This window comes from Podarcis tiliguerta (genome assembly GCF_965153285.1).
Source record: "Podarcis tiliguerta genome assembly, chromosome: 16".
Lineage (NCBI taxonomy): Eukaryota > Metazoa > Chordata > Lepidosauria > Squamata > Lacertidae > Podarcis > Podarcis tiliguerta.
Window position 1 is genome coordinate 29,658,417 of NC_139549.1, and position 27,317 is coordinate 29,685,733.

The 27,317-nt window shown below is 43.7% G+C and overlaps 1 protein-coding gene across 1 annotated transcript; it reads left to right on the forward strand.

Moving 5' to 3' along the window:
• Window positions 1–26,555, forward strand: UBE2L3 (ubiquitin conjugating enzyme E2 L3). The gene is made up of 4 exons (XM_083418437.1): window positions 1–133; window positions 17,548–17,643; window positions 21,394–21,580; window positions 22,991–26,555. The coding sequence occupies exons 1-4, from the start codon at window positions 107–109 to the stop codon at window positions 23,143–23,145; spliced, it is 465 nt and encodes a 154-aa protein (XP_083274563.1). The 5' UTR covers window positions 1–106; the 3' UTR covers window positions 23,146–26,555.
• Window positions 26,556–27,317: the final 762 nt, after the last annotated feature.

Here is a 27,317-nt window from a genome sequence, read left to right on the forward strand (position 1 = left end):
CTTCCCGCCCGGCGCGTGTCAACTCCAGGAAGCGCAGGGTCTATGTAGCCGCCTCGTCCGCAGCCGCCGCCGCCATGCATTGTGGGGCAGCGGCAGCAGATCCAAGATGGCGGCCAGCAGGAGGCTGATGAAGGTAACATCCGAGAGCTCGCCCGCCGGGCAGGGCCGGGGCGGGGTGGGGAGCGGCGGGAGGCTCTTCGCGGGCCGGCCGGCGGAGGAGAGCGGTCCCTTCCCGGCTCCCGAAGCCCCCGCTCCCCCGCTTTCCCCTTTCCCCCCCCGGCTCGGGCCGCCGGAGCCGCTTCCGCTTCGCTCTTCCCTCTCTCTTTTTTCGCCTCCTCCGCCGGCGCCTGAGGGAAGCGTAGGCCTCGACTCCCGAGGGCGCCTCGGGAAGGGGCTGGAGGGCGGCGGCAGCGGCGGCGGCTTCTCCTCCGCCTCTTCCCTCCTCACACCGGCAGCCCCGGCCCGAGAAGGGGCTCCCGCGGTGACTAAGCAAAGGGCGGGATGGCGGCGGCGGCGGCGGCGCCAGTGGCCGCCTCCTCCTCCTCCTCGCTCCGGGCAACCCGCGTCCATTGGGGCGTCTCCGGGTTGGGGGAGCTCGGGGGTCCCCTCCGTCCAAGCCAGCCCACCCCACTCGCCGGGCCGGGGAGGAGGGAAGGCGGCGAGCCCAGACCCCGCTTCGGATTCGGGGCGGAGTGTCGCCGGGAGTGGGAGGAGGTGGGTGGTGGCTTCCGACGCTACAAAAGAGGAGACTCATTCGAAGTCGGTCCTTTGTGGGAACTGTGGAGGGGGGAAAAATTAAAAAAATATATATCGTTATTTTTGATCCAGTAGGCCGTGTGGGGTGGATCTCTCTTTTTAAAATAAGAATGGGAATTCTTCCACGTTTCTCGCCACCTCCCTCTCTTGAGTAATCTGAAAACGGGTTCAAAAGTCACTTCAGGTGGGGATGGCTTTGCTGCCTGCCTCCTTCCTTTTTTCCCCTTTTCCCGCGGCCTTCCTTCAAAAAGCCTTCAGATCTTCCAAAGTTTCTTCTTCAGGCACGGGATCAAAGCGGTGGCTTTTCATTTGGTTCTGGGGTTATGTAAGGAAGGAGATCTCTCCCCCCCCCCCCACCGGCAAGGATGGGCAACAAAAGAGGATGGGTGGGAGCTTTGGGAAGCATGTGCCACAATAACGGCTTGGCGTATACTTGGGAGTAAGTGTGACTACGTTAAGTGAGTTTGCAGCCCAAATCGGTTAGGCTTTTTAAGATGACACATATCCTGTGAATTAGTTTCGTTTTGCCCCGACGACGGATTAACACTGTACTAGTCCAAAGGAGGCTATGTGGTTCCCCTGGAGTGATACAGTCATATCTAGGATGAGAGAGTGACGTGTGCTCCACAGCCTTCATAAACACAGATTAAAAGCTGTTCTGCATATGCATCATCAGTATTTGCGCCACTATTAACGCATTCCTTTCACTAACTCGTATAGTTTACATCCAGATACGGCTTTTGCAGCTGTTGTAGCATGACAGATTGTATTATAATTGCGCTGCAATATTTGACGGGAAAAGGTGCCCCTTATGAATTTATCACAAGTTCATCAAATTAGTGGCAAGCTTCATCATAGAAGAGGCATTTCTCATTTTGTTTTTCACAAGAGGGAATGCCTCTTCTAAGATACCTGTCATGAATAAAAGTTGGTTTTGTTTTGCTTAAGAGATTCTTAATCATAAACCTGAAGGAGCATATCCACCCCCCTCGTTCAGCCCAGACACTGAGGTCCAGCGACGAGGGCCTTCCGGCGGTTCCCTCGCTGCAAGAAATGAGGTTACAGGCAACCAGGCAGAGGGCCTTCTCGGTAGTGGCGCCCGCCCTGTGGAACACCCTCCCACCAGATGTCAAAGAAATAAACAACTATCTGATGTTTAGAAGACATCTGAAGGCAGCCCTGTTTAGGGAAGTTTTTAGTGACTGATGTTTTAATGTATTTTTAATATATTGTTGGAAGCCGCCCAGAGTGGCTGGGGAAACCCAGCCAGATGGGCAGGGTATAAATAATAATTTTTTGTTGTTGTTCTGTGCATATGTAATTAGTTAAATGGCATTTAGTCAATGAACTATGTTTATAATTGGGTACAGGCATAGTAAGGTTGCTTTCTAATTTATTTGGTGAGTAAAGTTTACTGTCCAGAACTTGGGAAATGTGTGGACAATTGAATAAATTATGTCATTGAAATTGTTTTAATTCTTCTTAGGTGCTGACTGGGAACAGATTTCACTTGGAAAGCTCTTACAACTGTATATAAATCCTAACGGTTTTACCATTTGTGTAATCAGTTTTTACTGTCAGCATGGCTTTAAGCTTATGTGTAAAGCAAAAGTTGGGGTGGGTTCTTGTTTCAAGAAATAACCTGTTCTTTTAATTTAAAAAAAAAAATACTTAAATCCACTCTCTCTGTATTGATATGCCAGAAATAATAGTCTTGTACTTTTAGAGGAAGAGTGGTATATGGGTCTAGGGCGGGATACAAGTTCAACAAATAATTATAATAAGAGTAACTATTTTTCCTTGTCATCCCACCCGCACCACCCATCTGTCCTTAAACCAGTTATTTGCATGTTTTTGACTAATAGTATGCAGTTCCTAAAAAGTTTAAGAGGCAAATATATGGATAGTGACCAATCTGCACAGGAGAGAGTGCAGGACTTCCAGCGTATTTTTTGAACCCATACCTATGCTGGTAGGATTTACACACATAATTATAATATTGGTGTTTTAGACCTGTAGAGATTGTAACTAGAGCTGTAGTTCTCAAGCTGTTTGCTGCATAAGGTAAATAAGGAATTTTGGACAAAATATAACATGCAGCTCTCCAGCATACGATGCTGGTCTTGATGCTGTCTACCAGGATGGGCAAATTCTTGCCCTAGGACTGCTTGCAGCCTTCTGCCTAAGTGTAGGTGTGTGATGAATCTGGAAACGGGGGGTGGGGATATGCTTAAATGAATGGAGCAATGAAAGAAGGGGGGGAATCTCTTGTCAGTGATTATTTCAGGCCTCTTGCAAAAGAGATCTATCTCCTCTTAACCCTACCTGGTAGCACACTAGATGGAGAGGAAAAGGAGGAGAGAAGGGTGTGGCAGAAAGATGGAATAACATAGGCCTTGCTCAAAACTGGTTGTGGCCCTTCACAGTCCTGACAGGTAGCCCGCAGTGGATTACCCCTAAGGGAACATGGCCTTTGACAGTAAAAAAAAAAAAAGGTTCTCTACCCTTGCTGTAAGCCTGAGCTACTGATGTTAATAATATAGTTGTACAGAATGCTGCCACAGCATGTATATACATTTGTGTGTTAATCTTCCCTCACCACCCATGCATATCTGTTTGCTATAGCAAAGGAGGTGGTGCAATCAGCATTTCCTTCTGAAGAAGACCAAGAAAGAACATTATTCTTTATTGAAAAGGAAAGTGAAACTTTCATACTTATATCTGAAATGTTCCCCTCCAGGGTCTGTTCTTTGCTTAGTCTACTTCTCAGTTTAATAATATTTGCTGAATGAAGCACGGACTAAAAACGTAGTTTTAACCTAAGTTGCTTTTAATCTATATACTCTATTAGAAGTTATTAGTAAATTGCCAATTATATTCCTCACTGGTTCTAAAACTTAAACATGGCTCATTTAATGTTGATTTCAGTGAGAGCTTCACAGAATAATAATTATCAGGTACCGTATTTTGTATCTGAGCCATGAACCACTTTGTCCATAACAAACCCCTCCTTTATGTTTATTTAATTCTACTTGTATTTACCACTACTAGTCTGATACTGGATTTTGATCTAAAATAAAGTTTCCATAATATGAGATAGCATCATGGCAGCGTAAAGCAGTAGAAATTCTGGGGACTGTGTGTCCTTTTATTGACTGGCTTCTGTAATTTGTCATTCCCTCTATTTTTAACTTGGTGGGCTACAGGTTCCACAACCCTGAATTAGATCTTGGCATATAGATGAGAATTAGCATTTTACAAAAGTAAATGTTGAATCTGAAAGAAAAGAAAATATTATAATAAACTTCCTGTCTGTAACAAGAGTTATCTTATATACACTCTTTTATATAGTATTTTGAAACAGACAGTTACTGATGAACTACTAAGAACTATCTACAGAAACTGAAATAACTGAATAAGCAGAGATTCTCAGGCCTTGTCATAGCAAACCTTTCCCCAGGGTAAAATATTTTTAAGATAATTTAAATAGGGTGATTACATATTCAGACAGTTAGGTGGTTGACAGAAGTAAGTAAATGGAATATAAATGTTAAGAATTGCCTTTTAGAGCATTTCCAGAATATATTTTAGTAGAAGGGGTGGGGAATCTGTGGCACCCCAGATGTTGTTGGACCTCCAGCTTCCATCATTCTTTGCCATTGGCCATTCTGGCTGCAGTTAATGCTGCCTGGGTAATACTCCTGCTTTAAACAGTGAGTGGACATCTGAAACCTGGTTTTAAATGGAATCTAGAGTTTGTACTTGTGTTTAGAAGTTAATTCATTTTCTGAACACTAAATGGAAGTGGAGTCATCATTTCCCACCCTACCCTAGAGTAAGCTCATCCTCCGTGAGGGAGTCTTCCCAGACCCGCTGAAAGAGGCGGTTATTAAACCGCTTCTTAAAAAACCATCTTTAGATGCGGCCACGATGGCCAACTATCGCCCAGTCTCAAATCTTCCATTCTTGGGCAAGGTGATTGAGCGAGTGGTGGCTGAACAACTCCAGGCACGCCTGGAAGAAGCGGACCATTTGGATCCCTTCCAGTCGGGATTCAGGCCTCATCACGGGACTGAAACTGCCTTGGTCGCACTGGTTGATGATCTCCGGCGGGCTAGGGACAAGGGTGAGAGCTGTTTCCTAGTTCTGCTGGATCTCTCAGCGGCATTTGATACCATCGACCATAACATCCTTCTGGACCGTCTTGAGGGGCTGGGAGCTGGGGGTACTGTCATACAGTGGTTCCGCTCCTTCCTCCTGGGCCGTGTTCAGAAGGTTGTGGTGGGGGATGAGTGTTCAGACCCCTGGGCTCTCACTTGTGGGGTGCCTCAGGGTTCTGTCCTCTCCCCCATGCTTTTTAACATCTATATGCAGCCGCTGGGAGAGATCATCAGGAGGTTTGGGCTGGGTGTTCATCAGTATGCAGATGATACCCAGCTCTACCTCTCTTTCAAATCAGAACCAGTGAAGGCGGTGACGGTCCTGTGTGAGTGTCTGGAGGCGGTTGGAGGATGGATGGCGGCAAACAGATTGAGATTGAATCCTGACAAGACAGAAGTACTGTTTCTGGGGGACAGGAGGCGGGCAGGTGTGGAGGATTCCCTGGTCCTGAATGGGGTAACTGTGCCCCTGAAGGACCAGGTGCGCAGCCTGGGAGTCATTTTGGACTCACAGCTGTCCATGGAGGCACAGGTTAAATCCGTGTCCAGGGCAGCTGTGTACCAGCTCCATCTGGTACGTAGGCTGAGACCCTATCTGCCCACGGACTGCCTTGCCAGAGTGGTGCATGCTCTGGTTATCTCCCGCTTGGACTACTGCAATGCGCTCTACGTGGGGCTACCTTTGAAGGTGACCCGGAAACTACAACTAATCCAGAATGCAGCGGCCAGACTGGTGACTGGGAGCAGCCGCCGAGACCATATAACACCGGTCTTGAAAGACCTACATTGGCTCCCAGTATGTTTCTGAGCACAATTCAAAGTGTTGGTGCTGACCTTTAAAGCCCTAAACGGCCTCGGTCCAGTATACCTGAAGGAGCGTCTCCACCCCCATCGCTCTACCCGGACACTGAGGTCCAGCTCCGAGGGCCTTCTGGCGGTTCCCTCACTGCGAGAAGCCAAGTTACAGGGAACCAGGCAGAGGGCCTTCTCGGTAGTGGCGCCCTCCCTGTGGAACGCCCTCCCACCAGATGTCAAAGAGAACAACAACTACCAGACTTTTAGAAGACATCTGAAGGCAGCCCTGTTTAGGGAAGCTTTTAATGTTTGATGTATCACAGTATTTTAATATTCTTTTGGAAGCCGCCCAGAGTGGCTGGGGAAACCCAGCCAGATGGGCGGGGTATAAATAATAAATTATTATTATTATTATTATTATCCATTGCTATTTCAATAGCTTCATGGCAGGTGGTTGTCTTAAGTGCAGCTTGTGTCTTTTGGAAGTGGTCTGTAACTGGTGGTAAGCCAGACACACCTTTGAAGTTTTGAATGTTTTTATGTCTTCCATAAACACGGCTTTAACAATGAGTCCGTAAGTGACTGTGGAGGCCAGTTCTGGATCCACACGCCCTTCCACAGTGGGGACATTGGTTTCTGGGCGGGAGTTGATCACAGTGTGGATTTGCCAAGCATGCCTTCCTCTTAGCACATTTCTCCCTTGCGTCCTGAGTTTGAGTGTCTTCAAACTCTTTACACCTTTGGTAAAGGCTGCTCTCCAACTGGAGCGCTTGCAGGCCATTGTTTTCCAGTTGTCAGTGTTTATACTACATTTTTTAAGATTTGCCTTGAGACAGTCTTTAAACCTCCTTTGTTGACCACCAGCATTACGCTTTCCATTTTTAAGTTTGGAATAGAGTAGTGCTTTGGAAGACGATCATCAGGCATCCGCACAACATGCTAAAACTGTTATTATGGAAGACAATCTTACTCGGCTACGAGTGATCGCCAAAGAAGAAGAGTGTTTATTTTTCTTGGAGGTGTTGCTCATGCTAAACTAGGCTACCACTCAGCAGCAATTCCCGTACCATAGGTTTTTTTATGTTTGTTTTTTGCCGATGAGGCTGTTCTGCTCAGTGTTCAAAATTAACCAGGTGCATTATGCACCTAGCTATCAGACTCTTCTGACCAAGTAAAGATGCCTGGAGGTGCATGCCTGGGGATCATTGGATCTGGACTATTTTCACATACTAATACCACATCCTGTATAATTCTATTAGTTATATTTAATCTGCACAATTGGAATCAATTTCTGGAACCAAAAGGCTTTTTCTGTGCAGCCTGGGTAGGAGCAGTCACCAATAAGAAAAAGAGGAAGGAATAGGCCAAAGTATATGTGAACTGTCCCTGGATCAAGGGACTTTTCTTCTTCAAGTTCTCAAAGCTCTTAACCGAGCTCAAGGTTGTCATCTGAACTAGCCAGATGTTTAACTGAGAATCAATCACACTCAGTCCATCATTTGAAAAATAAGGCCTTTGAGCTCTCTTGCCCCCAAATGGCAGCTAGACATCCCATTTTGGTGACTGTAACTTGTTTCAGGGGCCATTTGGCGTCTAGTTTATATACCCGAGTTTCCAACACGGGTTCTGTTAAGTAATAGCATCTTTTCACATGTGGATTGGGCAACCATTTTTGCCACAACTTTCTTTAAATGCTTTAATACTCCCCCCCACTCCCACCTAAGCTCTGCACTTACGCTCAGTCTTGGTGTGCTGTCGCACCCTGATTTAAAATAAACTAAAAATGATAGGATATCTTGACTATTATCTGAGGACTAGATGGCATGTTATTGCTTTTGACTAACAAAAGTGTAGTTGGGTCACGCACTCCCTGATCTGTCTGTATGAACTCTAATTCTCATACAATATATGTAGTGTTTTACAAATAATATTTCCTTTTCTTGTATTATGGATTTAACTAGTAATTTATATCTCGGTACCAAGAGAGAGTAATTGAAATCTATACCATAGAATTTTGATGACTTGAATCTAGAGCATGGGTTCAGATAGAGGCTAACTAAAGCTATGACAAAATACTGGCCTTTCTGTTTTCAAAGCGGCTGCCTCTTTCGTTGATTCTGTTCTAGTACAGAGTATGAGCAAATGTGGCCTCCGGTGTCCCAGTCAAACAGCTGCCAAAGCAGGCTCAAACTCCTGTTTCTAATACAACACAGTAACCCTTTACATTTGGGGGCGAATGGGCCAGCACGGTTCAGCTTTGTCAAATGTCATTTTACCAGGATGTAAATAAAAAAATGGTATCTTCTCCCAGACATGAGAGAGGTAGGATAATTCATATAGAAAATTTATTTGTTAATACTTCAGTGTAAGAGCAGGGAAAGCAGCAGTATGCCTAATGCTGTTGTACTAAACATTTCTTCAAACTATTTATTTATTTAGTATGCAATCATTTCCCCATAAAAATCGTTTGAAGTGCACCTGAGACCATCTGCACAAGAGTGTGGTGGTGTTGCTACAAGATCCTTGTTCAGTAAACATAAGTTGCCAATGTAAAAGGGCTGGTAGTGGACTTGTTTCATTCCTTAAAAAGCTGTTCTGTGCTGAAGGTCATGGGCAAGTCCCAGCATAGCAGTGTCGTTTGGCCACTGTTTTGCTATTGGTGGAGTCCTTCTGTCCAATTCTGCGAGCCACTGTCTCAGTGTTGTGTGTACTGATACCATATTGTGTCATTAGCATGTTAAAATCTGTACATTGTCCTAGTTCGGGCATGCAGCAAACCCTCACATGGCGGTGTGGGGCTAATGCAGGGCTGCTGCAGAGCTCATAAGAAGGTACTCTTTGCGTTTTCTGTGCATAAACACCCAAATTCCTTTAAAGTGCTGCCACCATCATGGGAGATGAGCACTTTCATGAGAACCCAGTGGCCTTGCGTGAGGGCTGACCTATGCCACAAAATGTACTTTTTGTTTCTGTTTCTCATGGAAATGAAATGGACCACTTTCTGTTGGTGGAAGATACATATTTATAGAAGATTCTTGGCTATATGAAACCATGTATATTATCTACTAGTTAAGGTTGGTGAGATGAAAGGAACTGCCCCATGTTTACAGCAAATCATTTTGTGGCATTAAAATGACACCAGCTCCTTAGGGAAATAAGTTTTTAAAAAGTTTTGAAAAACCCAAATTGTGATTTTCACTTTTTAAATTTGGAGTGTTCAGAAACATTGAAATGTTAACACAGTTGTCTTCCAATTTCTGCCTGAAAGGCAAGGAAATAGCAAGCAGGTTGATTTTTAAAAGTTTTTGCTTGAACAGCTACGTAGTCAAACATTTACTTAGCTGAACTCCTGCATAAACTAATAGCGGCAAACACTCCCATGAAACTAACTTGGAGCATTTGTATTCAGATCTTTTGTAAATGAGCTGTTGACTCATCAAGCTATTTATGTTTTTGCTAGTAACTTTTTCCTGTTTTAAAAAAATCTGATATGTGTGTGTTTCGTTCGATACTCTGATGTGGTGGTACTGCACCAAGCAACTGGGCACAAGCTGACTAATATAAATATATAATAGTATGTTTAATTGTTTTTTAACAATTCTCCCCATGTTTTTATCTGTTCTTATTTTTATATGTGTTCCTGTCAGGGAAAAAGGCAGGAGATATATATGTCGTGTAGACCATAACGCTGGGACACGTTTGGGTAAAAATAATGAGTTTAAAACTTATAGATTAGATGGAGAGTGGTGGCCCATATATTCTTTTCTAACTTTATTTTCAGCTAAATTTTCACTGCCAGATACTCCACTGAACACATTATTTGAAAGCAAATAATATAATTGCATGTACTGAGGAGTTTCAACAGGTCATTGTTTGCTGTGACACCCCCCCCCCCCAGTTCATTGTTTTAGCTCATCCTTAACGTTAGCAAATGTGCTATTTTTAAATATGCATGCCAGCACGAATTAACATTCAAATTTATGCAAAGTTAGATGGGCGTAGTAATATATGTCTGTGTCTCATTTGAAAATGCATTTGCATTGTTACTGCCACTGGGGGGCTCTGGAGTTAACAGCGACGTCATTGTTCTGAATACTCTCATCAATATCAGACAGTATCCTGACATATTATAGTTCCACGATAGCCATATTGGAATTATATGCCTAGTTAGGAAGCTGCCTAATACCAAGTCAGACCCACTGATCCATCTAGCTTAGTGTTGTCTACACTGACTGGCAGTGGCTCTGCAGGGCTTCTGACAGGGAGTCCATACAATATTCAGAACAGGGAATAGAATTCCTCCCCTCCCCACCAATAAAATAGTGGAAAGGATCTTTTCTCAAATTTTAATTGCAATAACTTGAGACTTAACTCCTTTTTGTGGAGAGGGGGAGGATATTCTGAATCACTTCTTATTGGGAGTGGCAACATATGGCCTCCAAGCTGCATGTAGCTTCCAGTCATTTCCTTGTCTCTTCTTAGATTCTCAGTTTTTTTCTCTTTCTTTATTTCTTTGTTTGATGAAAGAGTCTCGTTAGAGTGAAGGCTGAGATTATGATTGATTTGTGTATTTAAGGTTTAGAAGCAAGAGTGCAAAGTTAGAGCTTCCAGTGTGTTCTAAATCTAAATGTGTGCTATCATTTGGAATATTTGAGCATAGTAATACTAGTTGGTGGGTGGAGATTCATTCTTTGATATATGCCTCAGGATTTGTCTCCTGAAAAGGAAATGATGGGCAAAGTGCAGAGTGAAAGGTACATGAGTGATTTCAGCAAAGGAGGTTGAAGTGCTTTAATGGTAAAGATTACAAGCAATACTATATGCTGGATTCCCGTCATGTTGTCACTCAGCATCGCTGAACTTCTGCTTCTCTTTTAAAATTGCCCAATTTCCTCAAAAGGGACTGCTCTAACGTTAGCATCCATTGCTAGCTAGCTGCTTCCTTCTGATTTGTGACATATTTTCCCCATGAAACTTCCAGAAGAGCATGTTGCCAACGCCGGAATCTTGTCAACAACAGACAACATTGCAGGTGGTGTAGGAATGGTTAACAAACAGAAATAAATGTGGCTGTATGTTGTTGTTTGTTTTAAAAGCCACCAACTATTGAAAATTCAGTATGAAGCCAGAGAGACAATAATATGTGATCCATGTTGCCATTATTCAGAAGTCGGGGGGCTTCGAAATGAAATAATGAATTTCAAAATGGAGATTAAGCAAATAAAAATGGGTTACCGGACGAAACTTGGCAGAGGCCTGGGTTCCACACCACCAATTTATCACATGTGGGTAGGTGGGAATCACTGGTGGTGTGGAGGTGCCAACTTCTAAACAAAACAAAACTTTGCTATGGAATCCCAGTACCTGCCAAAATCCCTTCACCATTCCCAGTGTTTCCTCTTTGGATCTGAGCATCTTCCCTGGACCTTTCCACTGCCCATCATGTGGACTCCTCTTCGAACACCCTCTTATGTGCCAAAGTAGCTGTTTCCCCAAATCCTGACTGCTGCCCCAGATATCACTGCTATATCCCAATCTCATTCTTCATAGTCACTGCCACCGATTCTATGCCCCTTTCTGTTTCACAGAAATGCGAGAAAATGGGACACTTTATATAGTTATTGTGGCTTGTGCTACTAATTTGTATCAGAAAGGGGAAAGGGTGGTGCCCTCGTGGCCATTAGTAGGTCAGCCCCTTTTATGCTACTGAAGGCATTGCTTCCTATCTCTGAAGATGGTTCAGTAAGATGTGGGAAGTCTGCTGTCTGCCTTTGGGATACCATGGGTGAGCTCCCCTTGGTCTGTCCCAGCTCCTGCCAACCTAGCAGTTTGAAAGCATGCCAGTGCAAGTAGATAAATAGGTACCACTCTTGCGGTAAGGTAAACAGTGTTTCCGTGCGCTCTGGTTTCTGTCATGGTGTTCCATTGCGCCAGAAGCGGCTTTGTCATGCTGGCCACATAACCCGGAAAACTATCTGCAGACAAACGCCAGCTCCCTCAGCCTGAAAGTGAGATGAGCGCCGCAACCCCATAGACACCTTTGACTGGACTTAACCGTCCAGGTGTCCTTTACCTTTTTTTTACCTTTAATCTTCCCCAATGTGACCACTCTGGCTTGGGTTAAATAGGAGTTTTAATTCAAAACACCTGCAGGGTTGTGGAAGGCCAGGCCTACAGATTGCTTTCTGACAACTAGGAGTCCCCTTTTCCTGTTCATTTTCAGTGTGAGCCTTGCCAATATATGTTTTTAAATATATATACATGCACAGCACAAGTGCTGAGTGAACTTTTAATAGCCATGTGTGAACAACTGAGCAGATACCATATCTGAAGACCATCCTGATTTTCTTTACAAACAGCTGGGCTGCCTTTTTCAGTGCCCTTACGTGTCTTATTGAGACCCTCTTATGGTCTGCACTAGCTTGTTTACTGCCAGACCGGACGCCTTGCAATGTTACATATCTTGACAGTTCTTCAGACAAAATTCTGTACGTAGTCATAACTATATTGATAGGTCTATCAAAACACATAATGTTAAATGTGTGCACTACAGTGGTACCTAGGGTTACATACGCTTCAGGTTACATACGCTTCAGGTTACAGGCTCCGCTAACCCAGAAACAGTACCTCGGGTTAAGAACTTTGCTTCAGGATGAGAACAGAAATCGTGCTCCAGCGGCGCGGCAGCAGCAGGAGGCCCCATTAGCTAAAGTGGTGCTTCAGGTTAAGAACAGTTTCAGGTTAAGAACAGACCTCCAGAACGAATTAAGTACTTAACCTGAGGTACCACTGTATAATGTTTCATTCACATTAAATAGTAGTATTGAACCACATCGCCTTAAATATCATTTTTTGTTAGCTTTTTCTAATCTGTTCCAATTAGGAAGACTTTTAAATACATTTTGATTCAGAATGGCTAATTGGTTTAGGATTAGGGAGGTGGAGACTATTTGTATTTGAGTTTCAGCTATGAAAGCTACTCTCTTAAAGTAACCGCTTAAAACTGAACCAATTGCTTTTTCTTACAAAGAACTGTGGGGAAAACATCTTTGTTGATCATTGCGTGGCACAATAGATTGTGTACTTACGTTATATCTTGTTGCTAAGGGCCAGGGGCTGGGCAGACTGCCGCAGGTGTCATCCACTGACAGATCTGGGTGACTTTGACTCATTTTTTGTGCTTAATAGCAGTCTGATCTCTTCAGTTGGTTCTTTCAACTAGGACTGGCCAGCCTTTGGTCTCGCAAATGTTGAAGGTTTTTAACTCCCATCTTTCCCAGCCTGTGGCCAGGGATAATGAGAGTTGTAGTCAAACATCTGGTAGGCTTTAGGTTCCCTTAAGCGTGCTGTAAGCATTTGACCATTTCATGGGCCTTTACCTTCAGTCTCATAGAGAACCCTGCTGAGTAACGATTATCAGACCTTTCTTCTGGTTGAGATTTTGTACTTCCTTGTGGGGCAAGAGTCAGGTAGAAAAGGGCAGTTGTATAAGAAAGGAGACAGGCAGATCAAAACAGAAAGGAAACCTGAAAAGGAGAAGATCCTTTCAATATTCCAGCTAGCATCTGTCTGCAAAAGCCTACCATATTTTTATGATTGCAGCAATCAATTAGTATTTATTTTGAAGTATATGATCAGCAAATAGGCTCGTTTGAAGAAATCCGTGATTATAATCTGGCATTTTTTCCTTAGTGATTTGAATGAACCTTGATACTAACAGAGTAGCTAGTTTCTATACTAAGGGAAGTGATTAGTCACACTAAAGGAGAGACTCAACAAAAACCTGTTGCCTGAGTTTCACATTCCATTGGCTGTTTCCTGCTTGTTTTATGTTTATTTCCATAGGTGTACAATAAGCTGTTTGCAGAGTGCCATGTCAGATTGGTCTGAGCTTTGCACAATTTTAGCAGTTTATTGAGACATTTTAAAAATAACTATACGTTGAGCCTTACAATGAACTTCCATCAGAGTACTTTTTCATTTCATGGGAATGCAGCAAAAGTTGCAGTTATTTTTTTTTTGTTATTGTGTGGGTACATCATGACAGTAGACACCAGTGGTAAATCCAGGTGGATCAGGCTTTTTTTTTTTTAGTCCTGGTCACTCACCTTATACAGTGGTGCCTCGCAAGACGAAAAGAATCCGTTCCGCGAGTCTCTCCGTCTAGCGGTTTTTTCGTCTTGCGAAGCAACCCTATTAGCAGATTAGCGCTACTAGCGGTTTAGCGGCTATTAGCGGCTATTAAAGGCTTAAGGGATTAGCGGATTAGCTGCTAAAAGGCTATTAGCAGCTTAGTGCCTTAGAAAAAGGGGGTGGGGAGCGGAAAAAAATCGCAAGACATTTTCATCTTGCGAAGCAAGCCCATAGAGAAATTCGTCCTGCGAAGTGCATTGAAAAACGGAAAACCCTTTCATCTAGCGGGTTTTCCGTCTTGCGAGGCATTTGTCCTGCGGGGCACCACTGTATCTGCTAATGATTGGCTTTGTTGTAAATACATCAGGAAGGACCATAGCTCATTAGCAGAGCCTAATGCTTGCATGTAAAAGTTTTTGGTTCAATCCTTGCCATCTCCAAGGATTTCCCTTTGCCTAAGACCTGATAGAGCTGTTGCAAGTTTGAGTAAGCTAGTCCTTCTGAACCTGGTACCCTCCAGCTATTTTGGACTACAATTCCTGTCAGCACCAGCCTGCATAGCCAATAATCAGGGATGATGGCAATTGTAGTCTAACATGCCTGGAGGACATCAGGTTGAGGAGGCTGGAGTAGACAATAATAGGCTAGGCGGTGTATAGTCTGGGAGCTAGAGTTTAAAAATGGGATGATTTCTATCTTTCCCCCCTCATAACCCTTGTCCCTAGTAAAATTACCAGTCACAATGTCCATTAGTAATTAGTAGCTGTCACTGAAAAACATTTTAATTATGTAAAAATAGAAGCCAAAAGTACATAGTATATATTTTAGGTCTATGGGTGATACCTAAGTTCTAAATAATCAGATTAGGCCCCGAATAAAGCAGCTTGGTTATATCATTTACACCAAGCTACAGAGACTGAGAGATCCCCTGTCTTTAGTTCCACCAGGTTACCTGAACTGTTTCCTCGTCATTTCTGTAGCAGCAGAAATGTGAAGAAGTGGCACCTGAGTATGTGTGTGTTTTCTTCCAATCCCCTCCTCCTTTCTATTGTGTGTCACGCTTTTCAGTTTGTAAGTCTGAAGGCGAGGACTGTGTTACTACTGATGATTGTAAGCTGCTCCGAGAGCCGTTTCAGTTAAAAAGAGTGTGGTAAAATGCATTAAATAAAAGCAAAGGGTTCTCACGACTTTCAGGTAGGCTATTGCTTGAGAGGCCTGGCCAGTTTTCAAGGGAAATAAATTCTCCTTGACTACACAAACAGTGTCTCCTTAGGGAAGGGGAAGTCAGTGGACCACATGCTTTTGCTTCTGTAGAATCAGTCTGAATCCTTTCTGCATGGGATCTCATTTTGTCCTTCCCATTTTAGTGATGTGAGGGCTTCTTGCGTGGATGAGTGCTGCCAGGTGAATAGTTTATTTTGGGAAGGCTTGTGATGAAGTTTGAGAATCTTTTTCAGTGCTCTTCATCCCCTTTGTTCATATAAGTTTGGATAGCATGTCTTTCCATAATGCCAGTTGACACTTCCATTATGCCAATCTATATTTATATACAATTACTGTTTGCTGGCATCTTTGGGTTTTGACAGTATAGCCAGTGTTTGCCTTTTCTTTGCTGTTCCTATGTGTTCTACTTGGGATCAGTGGACAAACACCATACCAGGTCTGTTTACCTTTAGCTTTCAGCAAGTTTACAAGTAGTAAAGTATTATTGCTATGGTAATAGCAATAGCTGTGACCTACCATAGCTAAAGGGACGCGGGTGGCGCTGTGGTCTAAACCACAGAGCCTAGGGCTTGACGATCAGAAGGTTGGCGGTTCGAATCCCTGCAACAGGATGAGCTCCTGTTTCTCGGTCCCAGCTCCTGCCAACCTAGCAGTTCGAAAGCACGTCAAAGTGCACGTAGATAAATAGGTACCGCTCCGGCTGGAAGGTAAACGGTGTTTCGGTGCACTGCTCTGGTTCGCCAGAAGCGGCTTAGTCCTGCTGGCCACATGACCCGGAAGCTGTACGTCGGCTCCCTCAGCCAGTAAAGTGAGATGAGTGCCGCAACTCCAGAGTCGTCCGCAACTGGACCTAACAGTCAGGGGTCCCTTTACCTTACCATAGCTAAGTTTGCACCTGTCACTTCGTGATGAAACTTCCCAGTCAGTGTACCTGCTACTAGATTATGGCACGACATCATAAGTAAGCAGGCACACTGGGGCAACTTAAGTATGACGGCATTTCAAAATTTATTCAACCCAGTTCAGAAGACCTGTGCTCTCTAGAAGTGTTAGAAACTGAGGTATGAAAGCTAGGAGTTAAATGGCACCTTAAACCTAGGTTATGGGTGCAACAACAGAATGTCTAGGTGCCTTTTTTATAAAGAATACAAAGCTGAAAATGAATGAACTGCAGCTAAAATCTTATGTTCATTTCCCACATGGTCTAGTCCTCATCTGAAGACTGCAGAAAACAAAGCCATGCTTCCCTTGCCTCCCTCCGTAATATTCTTAAGAGGGTCTCTTCAGAGAGTGGCTGGAAGTGAGGAGGCAGAAAAAGGCCCTCCTTTCCTTCCACTGTGCAGTTTTAATCTGAAATCTTAGGTGCAGTACTGCGCCCAGAGCTCAGAAACTGCCCACACTAATGAAATTCCCTGTCGCAAAATGCGCCTAGAGCAACGGGAGTTTCGAACGTTGTTCTCAAGATCCGAACATGCAGGGGATAACATTGGAGAATGCAATAGCGGTGCTTCTTCATCAGAATGTTGGCATTGCTGAGTAACACTCTTGTGCAATACCTCTGGATTAAACATGTTTTGAAAAACAAATGCAAATGAAAGTTGCCTCCCTTCCCAAACCATCAATCTCCCTGTTGCCCAGCAGGGCTGAATGAGGTGGTCTCTGGGGTATTGTTGGAAGACGTCAGGATGATATTCCTAGGGGAATATACCACACAGAAGATACTGAGCCAGCTAAAGACTTCATGGTCTCCGTGACAATTATGGGTGTCATTGCTCATTGGTCCAACACATCAGGCAGGACACGCCTTTGATGTAGTCTTTGCCCCAAGTGATAGGAGGAGTGGACTGTCCTCTGAGATTGATGGAACCTGATGTGTTCTCTAGGGTTTTTATTTTCTCTCTCGGTGTGTTTAAATCATGATTTATTTATTTTTTACTTTTTTAACAAACACTGTCCCCCTTTTTCATTACAAAAAAAATCTAAAAGTGGGTTACAATTGCAATATGTTAAATTAATTTAATAACTGCATTGGTTTAAAACAGTCAAACCTGCTCAAAAGGTAATCTTCATCTCTTGGCTTTGGCCTTAAGGCAATATACTGCAGTATGCTGATATAATTCTGACATATGCTTGTTCCTCTATGGATTTGGGGTATGTGAAGCACTTTCAAGTCTCAGTAATTTTAGTGGGAGTACCTGCTGTAGTCTTTCTCACTGAAAATAGTGGGACTGAAAGTACATTATTTTTATCAGTAGTGGTATTTATTTTATTTTATGTCTGGCACAAATTAGAGAAATGTAAACAAAACTTTCAGCATAGCCATGAAATGTAACCTGCCCAAAGTAAGAAGAGTGATGTTCAGCAGTTGATTCATTTTTCAATCCCCATCCGCTTAATACGAAAGGAAAAAAGTAATGTGTGTTAACTGTTTTCTGGCTTTTCTTTCTAACATTCTTTTTTTGTTATTCTTGATTTGTAGGAGCTTGAAGAAATCCGCAAATGTGGAATGAAGAACTTCCGTAATATCCAAGTTGATGAAGCTAACTTATTGACTTGGCAAGGGCTTATTGTTCCTGTGAGTGTGAAAGCAGCTTCTTTTGGTTCCAAAAGTGCTACTCAGGTCGTTTGTACCTGGTGATAATAATAAAAAATAGTAATTTTATTATTTATACCCCGCCCAGCTAGCTGGGTTTCCCCAGCCACTCTGGGCAGCTCTCAGCATATATAAGAACATAGTAAAACATCAAACATTAAAAACTTCCCGATACAGGACTGCCTTCAGGTCTCTTATAATAAAAGTCAGATAGTTGTTTATTTCCTTGGCATCTGAAGGATGTTCCACAGGGAGGGTGCCACTACTGCCTGTTTCCCTGTAACCTCACTTCTTGCAGTGGGGGAACCAGCAGAGGACCTTTGGAGGAGGACCTCAGTGTCCGGGCTGAATGATGTGGGAGATGTTCCTTCAGGTATACAGGGCCAAGGCCGTTTGGGCTTTAAAGGTCAGCACCATCACTTTGAATTGTGCTTGGAAACGTACTGGGAGCCAATGAAGATCCTTTAGGACTTGTGTTATATGGTCCTGGCAGCCACTTGCAGTAACCAGTCTAGCTGCCACGTTCTCGATTAGTTGTAATTTCCGGGCCGCCTTCAAAGGTAGCCCCACATAGTCAGTATTAAAACGGGAGATAACCAGAGGATGCATCACTCATGACAGTCTACAGGCAGGTAGGGTCTCAACTGGCGTACTAAGTGGAGCTGGTAGACCGCTGCCCTGGACACAGAATTGAGCTGCACCTCCATGGATAGCTGTGAGTCCAAAATGACTCCCAGGCTGTGCACCTGATCCTTCAAGGGCACAGTTACTCCATTCATGACCAGGGAGTCCCCCACACCCGCCCGCCCCCTGTCCCCCCGAAACAGTACTTCTATCTTGTCAGGAGTCAGCCTCAATTTGTTAGCTGCCACCCATCCATCCTCCAACCACCTCCAGACACACAGGACCTTCACTTGTTCAGATCTGAAGGAGAGGTAGAACTGGGTATCATCCGCATACTGGTGAACACCCAGCCCAAACCCCCTGATCTCTCCCAGCAGCTTCATATAGATGTTAAAAAGCATGGGAGAGGACTGAGCCCTAAGGCACCCCACAAGTGGGAGCCCAGGGGTCTGAACACTCCCCCGCAACACCACTTTCTGGACGTAGCCCAGGAGGAAGAAGAGTGCTCCCAGCTCCCAACTCCTCTAGACGGTCCAGAAGGATGTCATGATCAATGGTGTCTGAGGCTGCTGAGACATCCAGCAGGATCAGGAAACAGCTTTTACCTCGATCCCTGGCCCACCAGAGATCATTGACCAGCGCAACCGCAGTTTCAGTCCTATGATGAGGCTTGAATCCCGATTGAAAGGGATCCACATGGTCCACATCCTCCAGGCGTGCCTGGAGTTGTTCAGCAACCACCCACTCAATCACCTTGCCCAAGAATGGACGATTTGAGACTGGGCGATAGTTGGCCATATTGGCCAGGTCCAAATATTTTTTTTTAAAGAAGCAGTTTAATAACCTGTCCTCATCCTCAGAGGTAACAGATTGGAATTGATCCCATGCAACTTGACCAGACAGGACTCCAGCACTTTCCAACCCTGGCCTCACTACCACAGCGGAACCTACCTCTTTCCGAATCTGAGTGACTTTATCTGCAGAAAACTTTGCAGAATCATTGCAGGGGATCTTGGGTTCTTCACCAGCCCCCGATGATGAAGGTGGTTCTGTTAGATTGCGGACCACCTAAAGAAGGCTGCTGCTGTTTTCTGCAGATGCAAAAGAGGCGGCAAAGAAGGTCCTCTTCGCCAGCGCTTTCACCATTTAGTAGGCTTGACGTTGAGCTCTAACCCATGTTCGGTCCGATTGGATAGTTGCTCAATGAAAGCAACAACAAATGACTGTTCCCACTTAAAATTAGGCTGCCAAAATGAAGAAAGCTAACCAGGAAAGGACATGTGGGGATAAGCGGTGAGCTCAATCTCATCCTGCTGCTAAAAACATCCCTAAGCTTTCTGTATCTTCAGAGGCACCCTGTTCTTCTGCCTGCCCATCTTTTGCATTGATAAACTTGATGTTTAGCCGCTCCTGCCTTAGAGGCAAGATGGCTAGAGTTTTAAAGGTTACTGAATCTATGAGCACACAGTTGGTATGGATCCAAAAGAGTGGGGATTTCCCAAGATGTTTTCCTTTGTGCAATAAGCCTCCCTGCATCCCTTGGTTTCAGTTGTGATTTGCCATGTGGCGTTCTCAGTCAGCAACACAAGCACCTAAGCCTCTTGGGTGGTGCAGGGCTTTCTGAGTGCTGGCCATTGGATTCGCCTCCCTGAAGAGATGTCCCTGCGTAATTTTTAATCCCTCCCCTCCCATTTTTAAATGATCTCAAACTGCGTTTGCCTTCTGGTTCCTTGCAGCCACTGTTTCCATGGATTCATTTCATTAGTTCATTTGTTCTTTTAACTGGTGTTGCTCTTGAATGCAGGTTTCCTTACTGAATTTTAAACTTCAGCTTTGGGGAAAGTTTGGTTTTTAACACGATGTTTCAGACCAGTGAGGCGCAAAAATGGCAGCCGGCTTTTGTGTCTAGTGAGTGCCTAGGCACCCAGCTCTTTCCCTGATGCTTTTATTTCCTGGTAGAGAGAACGCTGTTATTGCAGCAGCGTCGGGGAATGAGGCAGAGAGCGTGAGCTAGGAGTGATCAACAGGGAGAGAAGCAGGAGGGGAGAGGAGTAGAAAGAGCCAGGAGGCATATATTGAGTGAGCCAGAGGGACAGCATGGTGTGGGTGTACTATGAGCAGGGAGAAGGCTTGAAGTGAAGGAGGGGAGGATGCACTAGAGGGATGCTCGCTACACAAACCACACATCATAGAATGGAAGCATGTGGAATTGTGCCTTTCGTTCTTGTTTTTTAACTGCAAGGGTATTCCACACACAAGTCGGATTTATGGGGTGCTGGTCCTGTTCCCACTCACTGAAGAACTGGCCTTTGAAGGAAAGGGTATTTGGGCTGTTCTGTAGATCAGAAACCTGATCTATGGAATATCCCTCTTGAAGGCTTGACAGGGAGTGACTACCTTTTAGACACCAAACAAAAGCTCTTCCAATCCCCAGGTCATTCAATGGATAATTGGCGACTCCTCATTGCTGCTGTTGGATTTTTGCTGTTTTTTGTTTATCCCTCCCATCCTCGCTGCTATCATATTTTTATTATGTATTTGTATGTTATTGAAAATGAGGTTTTATCTGTTAAGTCAGTGGGGGAAATAAATGTGTCCTTGGGTGGGGAGAGAGCTTCAGTGATAGCCAGGAAGGCAATTCTAAAAGTGGGTCAAGCTACATGTGGCGGAATAGAGGGGCATGGAAATTATCCATTCCCACAATTAAAGCTTTCCTTGGAGGGAGGCAGCGGTGGTGTTTTTCCAGTGACAGCAAGTTGCTTTGAAAAGCCTTTCTCTTGACCCCCCTGGCCTACAGTTCTTTTGCTGGTTTGTTTTATCAAGCCACAGCTTTTAGAGTTCAGTACAAATCTCCCAAGTTCCAGTTCATTCTGCAAAGCACTGTCTTGCATGTTGCTTCTAGTAGCCAACTTCATCACTAGACCCCTCTTTATCAGCCTGTGGCATCTTTTCTGTGACACATAACACAACTCCTGGTATATTGATTTTGAATCGTTCATATATTAATGTTTTTATGAAGGAAAACATTATAGCCATCCATTTTGTGGGTGATTCCTCTGAAATCTACCCATCCCGTATTGAACTGTTCTTAATATCTTCTCATTCCAGGACAATCCTCCGTACGACAAGGGTGCGTTCAGAATCGAAATCAACTTTCCAGCAGAGTATCCATTCAAACCTCCCAAGATTACATTTAAAACAAAGATCTATCACCCTAACATCGATGAAAAGGGGCAGGTTTGTTTGCCAGTAATTAGTGCTGAAAACTGGAAGCCAGCCACCAAAACTGATCAAGGTAAGACTTTCAGCAGATGGCCATGGTTTCTCTCAGACTAATTTATATTTTTAGTGGGAATTTAAGTAGAGTTAACTGTAAAAGGTTTTGTTTAATGAGGGTTTTAGTTCTTATCTACAGTGGGTGGGATGCAGCTGCCACAAGGGATGGCATACAACATCTGACCGTAAACCCACATAAAACATTGGCTGTACCATGGTTACTTTGACAGCAGCAGTTCTGTAATAATAATAATTTATTATTTATACCCCGCCCATCTAGCTGGGTTTCCCCAGCCACTCTGGGTGGCTTCCAACAGAACACTAAAATACAATAGCCTATTAAACATTAAAAGCTTCCCTTAAACAGGGCTGCCTTCAGATGTCTTCTAAAAGTCGTTATTTTTCTGTTTGACATCTAATAATAATAATAATAATTTATTATAATGTACAAACTCTTTATTGAAAGCTGGGAGAAAGAAAAAAGGAACTGCAAAATAAACCTGGGAAAAGGACACTATCGCTGCACAGTCATGAGATCAATTCCCTATTTTCTCACCTTATTTCCAAACTTATTTGGTCAGAAATACAAGCAGACGTTGGACCCTTTGGGATGCAATAACACCAGCTTGCCAAATCATTGCTGAGCAAGCCCAGAATGATTGTCGGGTTTACACCCCCATCCCTTCGTGTCCCAGCTTCAACCCATCAGCGTTTTGGGTTGCAGTTTGGAAGTTCAATTTCTCGTGGGTTTTAATAGCTTTGTTTATGTGGTATTGGTAGCACCTTTAGCGGGAGGCCATGGGCAGTTGAAAACCTCTGCTTGTTTAAAAGTACAGTGGTGCCTCGCAAGACAAAAAGAATCCGTTCCGCGAGTCTCTTCGTCTTGCGGTTTTTTTCGTCTTGCGAAGCAAGCCCATTAGCGGATTAGCGCTATTAGCGGTTTAGCGGCTATTAGCGGCTATTAAAGGCTTAAGGGATTAGCGGATTAGCTGCTAAAAGGCTATTAGCAGCTATTAAAGGCTTAAGGGATCAGCGGATTAGCTGCTAAAAGGCTATTAGCTGCTTAGATCAGCTGATAAGCGGCTTAGATCAGCTGTTAAGCGGCTTAGTGATCAGCTGTTAAGCGGCTTAGCGAACAGCTGTTAAGCGGCTTAGGGGCTTGGGAAAAAGGGGGGGAGGGGAAAAAAACCCCAGGAATCGCAAGGCATTTTCGTCTTGCAAAGCAAGCCCATAGCAAATTCGTCCTGCGAAGCACCTCCAAAACGGAAAACCCTTTCGTCTAGCGGGTTTTCCGTCTTGCGAGGCATTTGTCTTGCGGGGCACCACTGTAAAAGAAACCAATAGGCTTGGGTGTACCGAAATACTCTTTCCTCCCCCAGCCCCGCTCTCACGCATCAATACTGACATCTTCCGTGCTTTCTTTCGGCAGTAATCCAGTCCCTCATAGCACTGGTGAACGACCCCCAGCCCGAGCACCCACTTCGGGCCGACCTAGCCGAAGAATACTCTAAGGACCGTAAAAAATTCTGTAAGAACGCTGAAGAGTTTACAAAGAAATATGGTGAAAAGCGACCAGTGGACTAAAAAAAAAAAAACCCTGACAGAGTTGATGTCAGCCATGTGTGATAGAAGATCTGGAGCAGTGCATTTCAGACACACCACAAAGCAGGACTCTATGGGAAATTGACAAGTGCCACCTCTCGGTGTTAACTTGTGGCTGTTACTAACTTTCTACAGTTTCTTAATCAAAAGTGGGCTAGGTAACCTGTAAAGAAAGGATTAAAAATTTAAGATGTTCTAGTTCTGCTTTCTTTGTTTAAAATCACTGCTTCAATATACTTTTAAAGGATGCTGTTTCTCTTTTTTTTTTCCTTGTCAGAATTTATCAAAAATATCGTAGACTTATAATCTGCCCTTAAAAGTTCAAAAGGTTGTGGCTGTTATTTCTTATTTTCCTTACAATTCCTTCCTCCCACATTTAAGTTTCCCCCCTTATCCTTCCCTCTCCCCACCCAAAAACACCCCCCACCCCAAACAAACAAAACCCCACCATCGCACTGATGTCTTAGCAAAATTATCTCTTTGTCCTGGCAAAAGAAAAGACAAGAAAGAGTTGAATGTTTGGCAGTTTTGCTTCCTTTATCCCTCTTTAAAATGTTGCACTGTCCTTTGTGGAACTTGGTCTCAAGTTTCTCTTAACTCCAGTTTGTAACATAATAAAATCTACCACATGTACTCCGTAAAATAATCAGAACCGAGCCTAGATCTCGTGTAAATTCGGCTGATGTGACTACAATAATGTTTATTAAATGGGGAACTCCAAGCTTTGTGTGCATGAGTGAATTACAGTATGACTTAAGTCCTGTTTCTGAGAAATTTTTGATACAGGATTTTCTGTAGCAAAAAGGAATAGTGGGATGTGATGATTTTTATTTTTATTTTTTAGATTTATTTTACACTTCTATTCTTAGTATCTATGCAGACTATTAGAAGATTTAATTATTCGGAACAGCATTGCAATGGGGAAATTTGCAAATTAGGGACCAAGAGGTACCAAAATGGAGGGGAGGAAAAACAAAGTTCCCCTAGCCAACCCCGGCTTTTTCGGGAGGGTTACAGAAGTAAAACGTCATGCAGTGTTAATTTCAGAAAACAAATTGCAAGTCATTGAACACAGTTTCCACCTAATTACCCCTCTCCTGTGGAATTTACCTTCCCGTAATGATGGATTGTCTGATTGTTACTGGAAACACAAGAAATTTCTGTTCAGCAGTAAGTGGCCAGGGCATACATACTGCCATTCATAAAATTCTTACGCAAAATTCGCCGTTCTAAAATTGAGCTGTAATCATTTTCAGGGGTCAGCCAAACTTAAATGTATTTCTTTCTTTTTTTAAATCCCAGGCATTTCTTCTCAAGTAAGGTGAAGTTCTACCCCTTTATAACTTGAAACAACACCCTTCCGGTTTCATTTTTAGTGTTTTAAAGTTTAGGATACCCTAAGATGCGATCTAGCCATGTGACCAAAAGTGGCTTCTGAGCTGCTGAGTTTTAAACGCCTGGTTCGAGTGAGCATTTGGACCCCCATCCCTGTGGAAACTTAGTAGAGCGCAAGTAGAACATATCATATTCTATTTTGCAGGAACTTGCATTAGTAAACCTTTCCATGCCCCGGTGGGTAATTGTAAGGAGTTTGGAAGTAGGGCTTTGCCTTTTCTACATTTTAGGGCTAACGTACGTCAGGGGAGCAGTAGAGTAACCTTTTGGATTTTTAATGTTTTGTGTATGTCCCTCTCCCCCCTCCTCCTCCCCCGCTCCCAACTTTTGATTTCAAACCGTAAAAGATTGACAGCCAAGTACCTCTCTGTTGAAAAGTAAAAAAAAAACACAAAAAAAGTTTTTTCTTTTATAAGTTGGGATATGAAAGCATCTCTGTTTTAAGTGTTCTTAGACAAATTCTTTGGTAGGCGATTAAAGTAAAACAAAAAACAAAAAAAACTACCTTTTACTTAATGGACACTTGCATTTCCTTAAGTGTGTGTGTTCAGGCTTGGTGACCAGCACTGTCTATTTACCAAAATTTCCACAATTTTTTTGTGTCTTCATTTGCAGAAAGTTGGTACTGACTTTGTTTCATTCACGCTCACGCAGATTCAAAATAAACAAAACAAAAAAAAATGCCAAATTTCATCTGTCAAGCTGAAGTGTATGTAAATCCTGCATCGCCAGCGCTTCTCACTTGAGCCCCGTTGGGTTTTCACTGCCAGTCGCATCCGTTAGCATGGTTAGCCCCCTAGTTCCGTACACGCACAGCTCTCATGTTATCCGTCACTCTTGTTAATGTTGCTAGTGAGAATATATAGCTTTTCAATTGTAAACTTCTCAGGTCAAAACTGCCTATATGTGAACTGGTGCTCTCTGAAAAGGGCCTGTATTGTTCAAGGAGCCACTGTTGAGAAATCCCCACCTTTGTGCTGCTCTGGTGTTGCTTCCTATTACACCTAGGAATGGAGGCATGCCTGTTTTTGACCTCTCGTCTTGAGATCAGGCAATGTATAACAGTTCTTCGTTTGAGAGGCTAGTTCGCATGCTAGAAATGGATCTGTCCTGAGATGCATCGGTGCAGAGAATGTAACACACGACCCAGAACCTCTGCAGGCGCAGACATTGTCTTACGACAGCAGTTTCTGTAGGCACGGCGATGCACATTTTACTTTAGGTTCCCCAGTTACGGAAATGGTTTCTGCCAATTCCATTCAGCGACTTGCTCTCTCAGGCAAGGCTTTCCACTCTCCCCTAGAACAGCTGGGCCGCATCCGATGGAAGAAAATTCAAAACACGTGAGAACCGGAAGGCTTCAGATCCTGCTGCTACTTCTTTAGTTACAAGATTATCCCCCTTGCCTTCAGCTGTGCCTCTCTAAAGATCCCACAAACTCCTGCCAATCAGCAAGGAAGAGTTTTTGTAGGTGCATAAAGCGGATGGTCAGGTGGGCTTCTTGCAAAGGGGTGTCCCATTTAAACTAGTTCTCTTAAGAGGAGGGCCTCAGTGGCTAAGGCCAATTCTTGCAGCACTGCACGCAGTTCAGAGATTCTTCCCTTCCCACTCGACCCCAGTCCCTGAAAGCTGAGAAATGGTCTTCTTACTCCTGGATATTAAGAGGTTCATAAGGACAGGAGTTAGAGGGAAGTGGGAGCCTGCAAATCCAAGGCCCATTTCTTGTGGGGTGGGGGTTGCACCGGCCAACAAGACTGCCCCCCCATACACCGTAGAGCAGTGTAATTTGAGGCATGCATGAAAGAAGAGTACAATGGCGATGCAATGTCAACTCAGGCGTTCACACTTTTTTCTTCTTGTTCTGTCTGGTTCTTCAAACAAAGCTGAATTCTAAACTTGTCGTTTTGAGATCCAAGTCTACGCCACCTTTTCTTGTATTGGTCTAGGCTTTCTTGCAATTCCATTCTGCTACCCTGAATAAAAATGCTCTCAAAGGCTTTGTGGCATGGCTTACTTCCCTTGCATTTATTATTATTTTTAACGTAGGCTTTTCGGTCTTGGTGTTAGGTTTGTTAAAACGTTTCCACCAAGCAAACGTTAAGCTAAAGTCCTCCTATTTCCTCCCCTCCCTGTGCAACAATTCAATGTTAATATCTTTTCAAAGGTGTATGAAGAGAGGGTGGGAAGAATACTCTGTGTCTGTCTGGGTTAAATTCTAATGCCCTCTATCCTGTTGTCATGCGAGGTTTCATTTTGTAACATACGTAAATGCCACAAATACTCCTGTAGCACCTTTTAAGACCATTACAAGACAAAAGTTCATGGAGAAGAAGATAGCACGTCATCAGATAGAGAAAAGGCTGTAGCTCAGTGACTGAGCACCTTCTTCTAAATAATGATTATTATTTGCATGTAGATAGTCTCAGGAGACTTTCTAAAACCCTGGAGAGGTACTGCCAGCAGGTGTAGACAATATTGAGCTAGATGGACCAATTGTCTGAATCAATAAAAACAGCTTCACATGCTTCTAGATGTGGGAAGAGTTAATCTCAGTTCATCCACAGAGGCATGATTGAAAAGGAAAGGGGAAATGTCTTTGTAAACTGGGTTATGCTGGGGCTTTTGATGACTACCGTGCTCGCAACAAGCAAAAACTGGCTACCTGTTCCCTAACATGAATTCTACTATTTATTTTTATTTCTCAGAGGAGCCTGAAACAGTGTAGACGGGTCTCTTCCCCTTCCTTCTCACAGCATTTT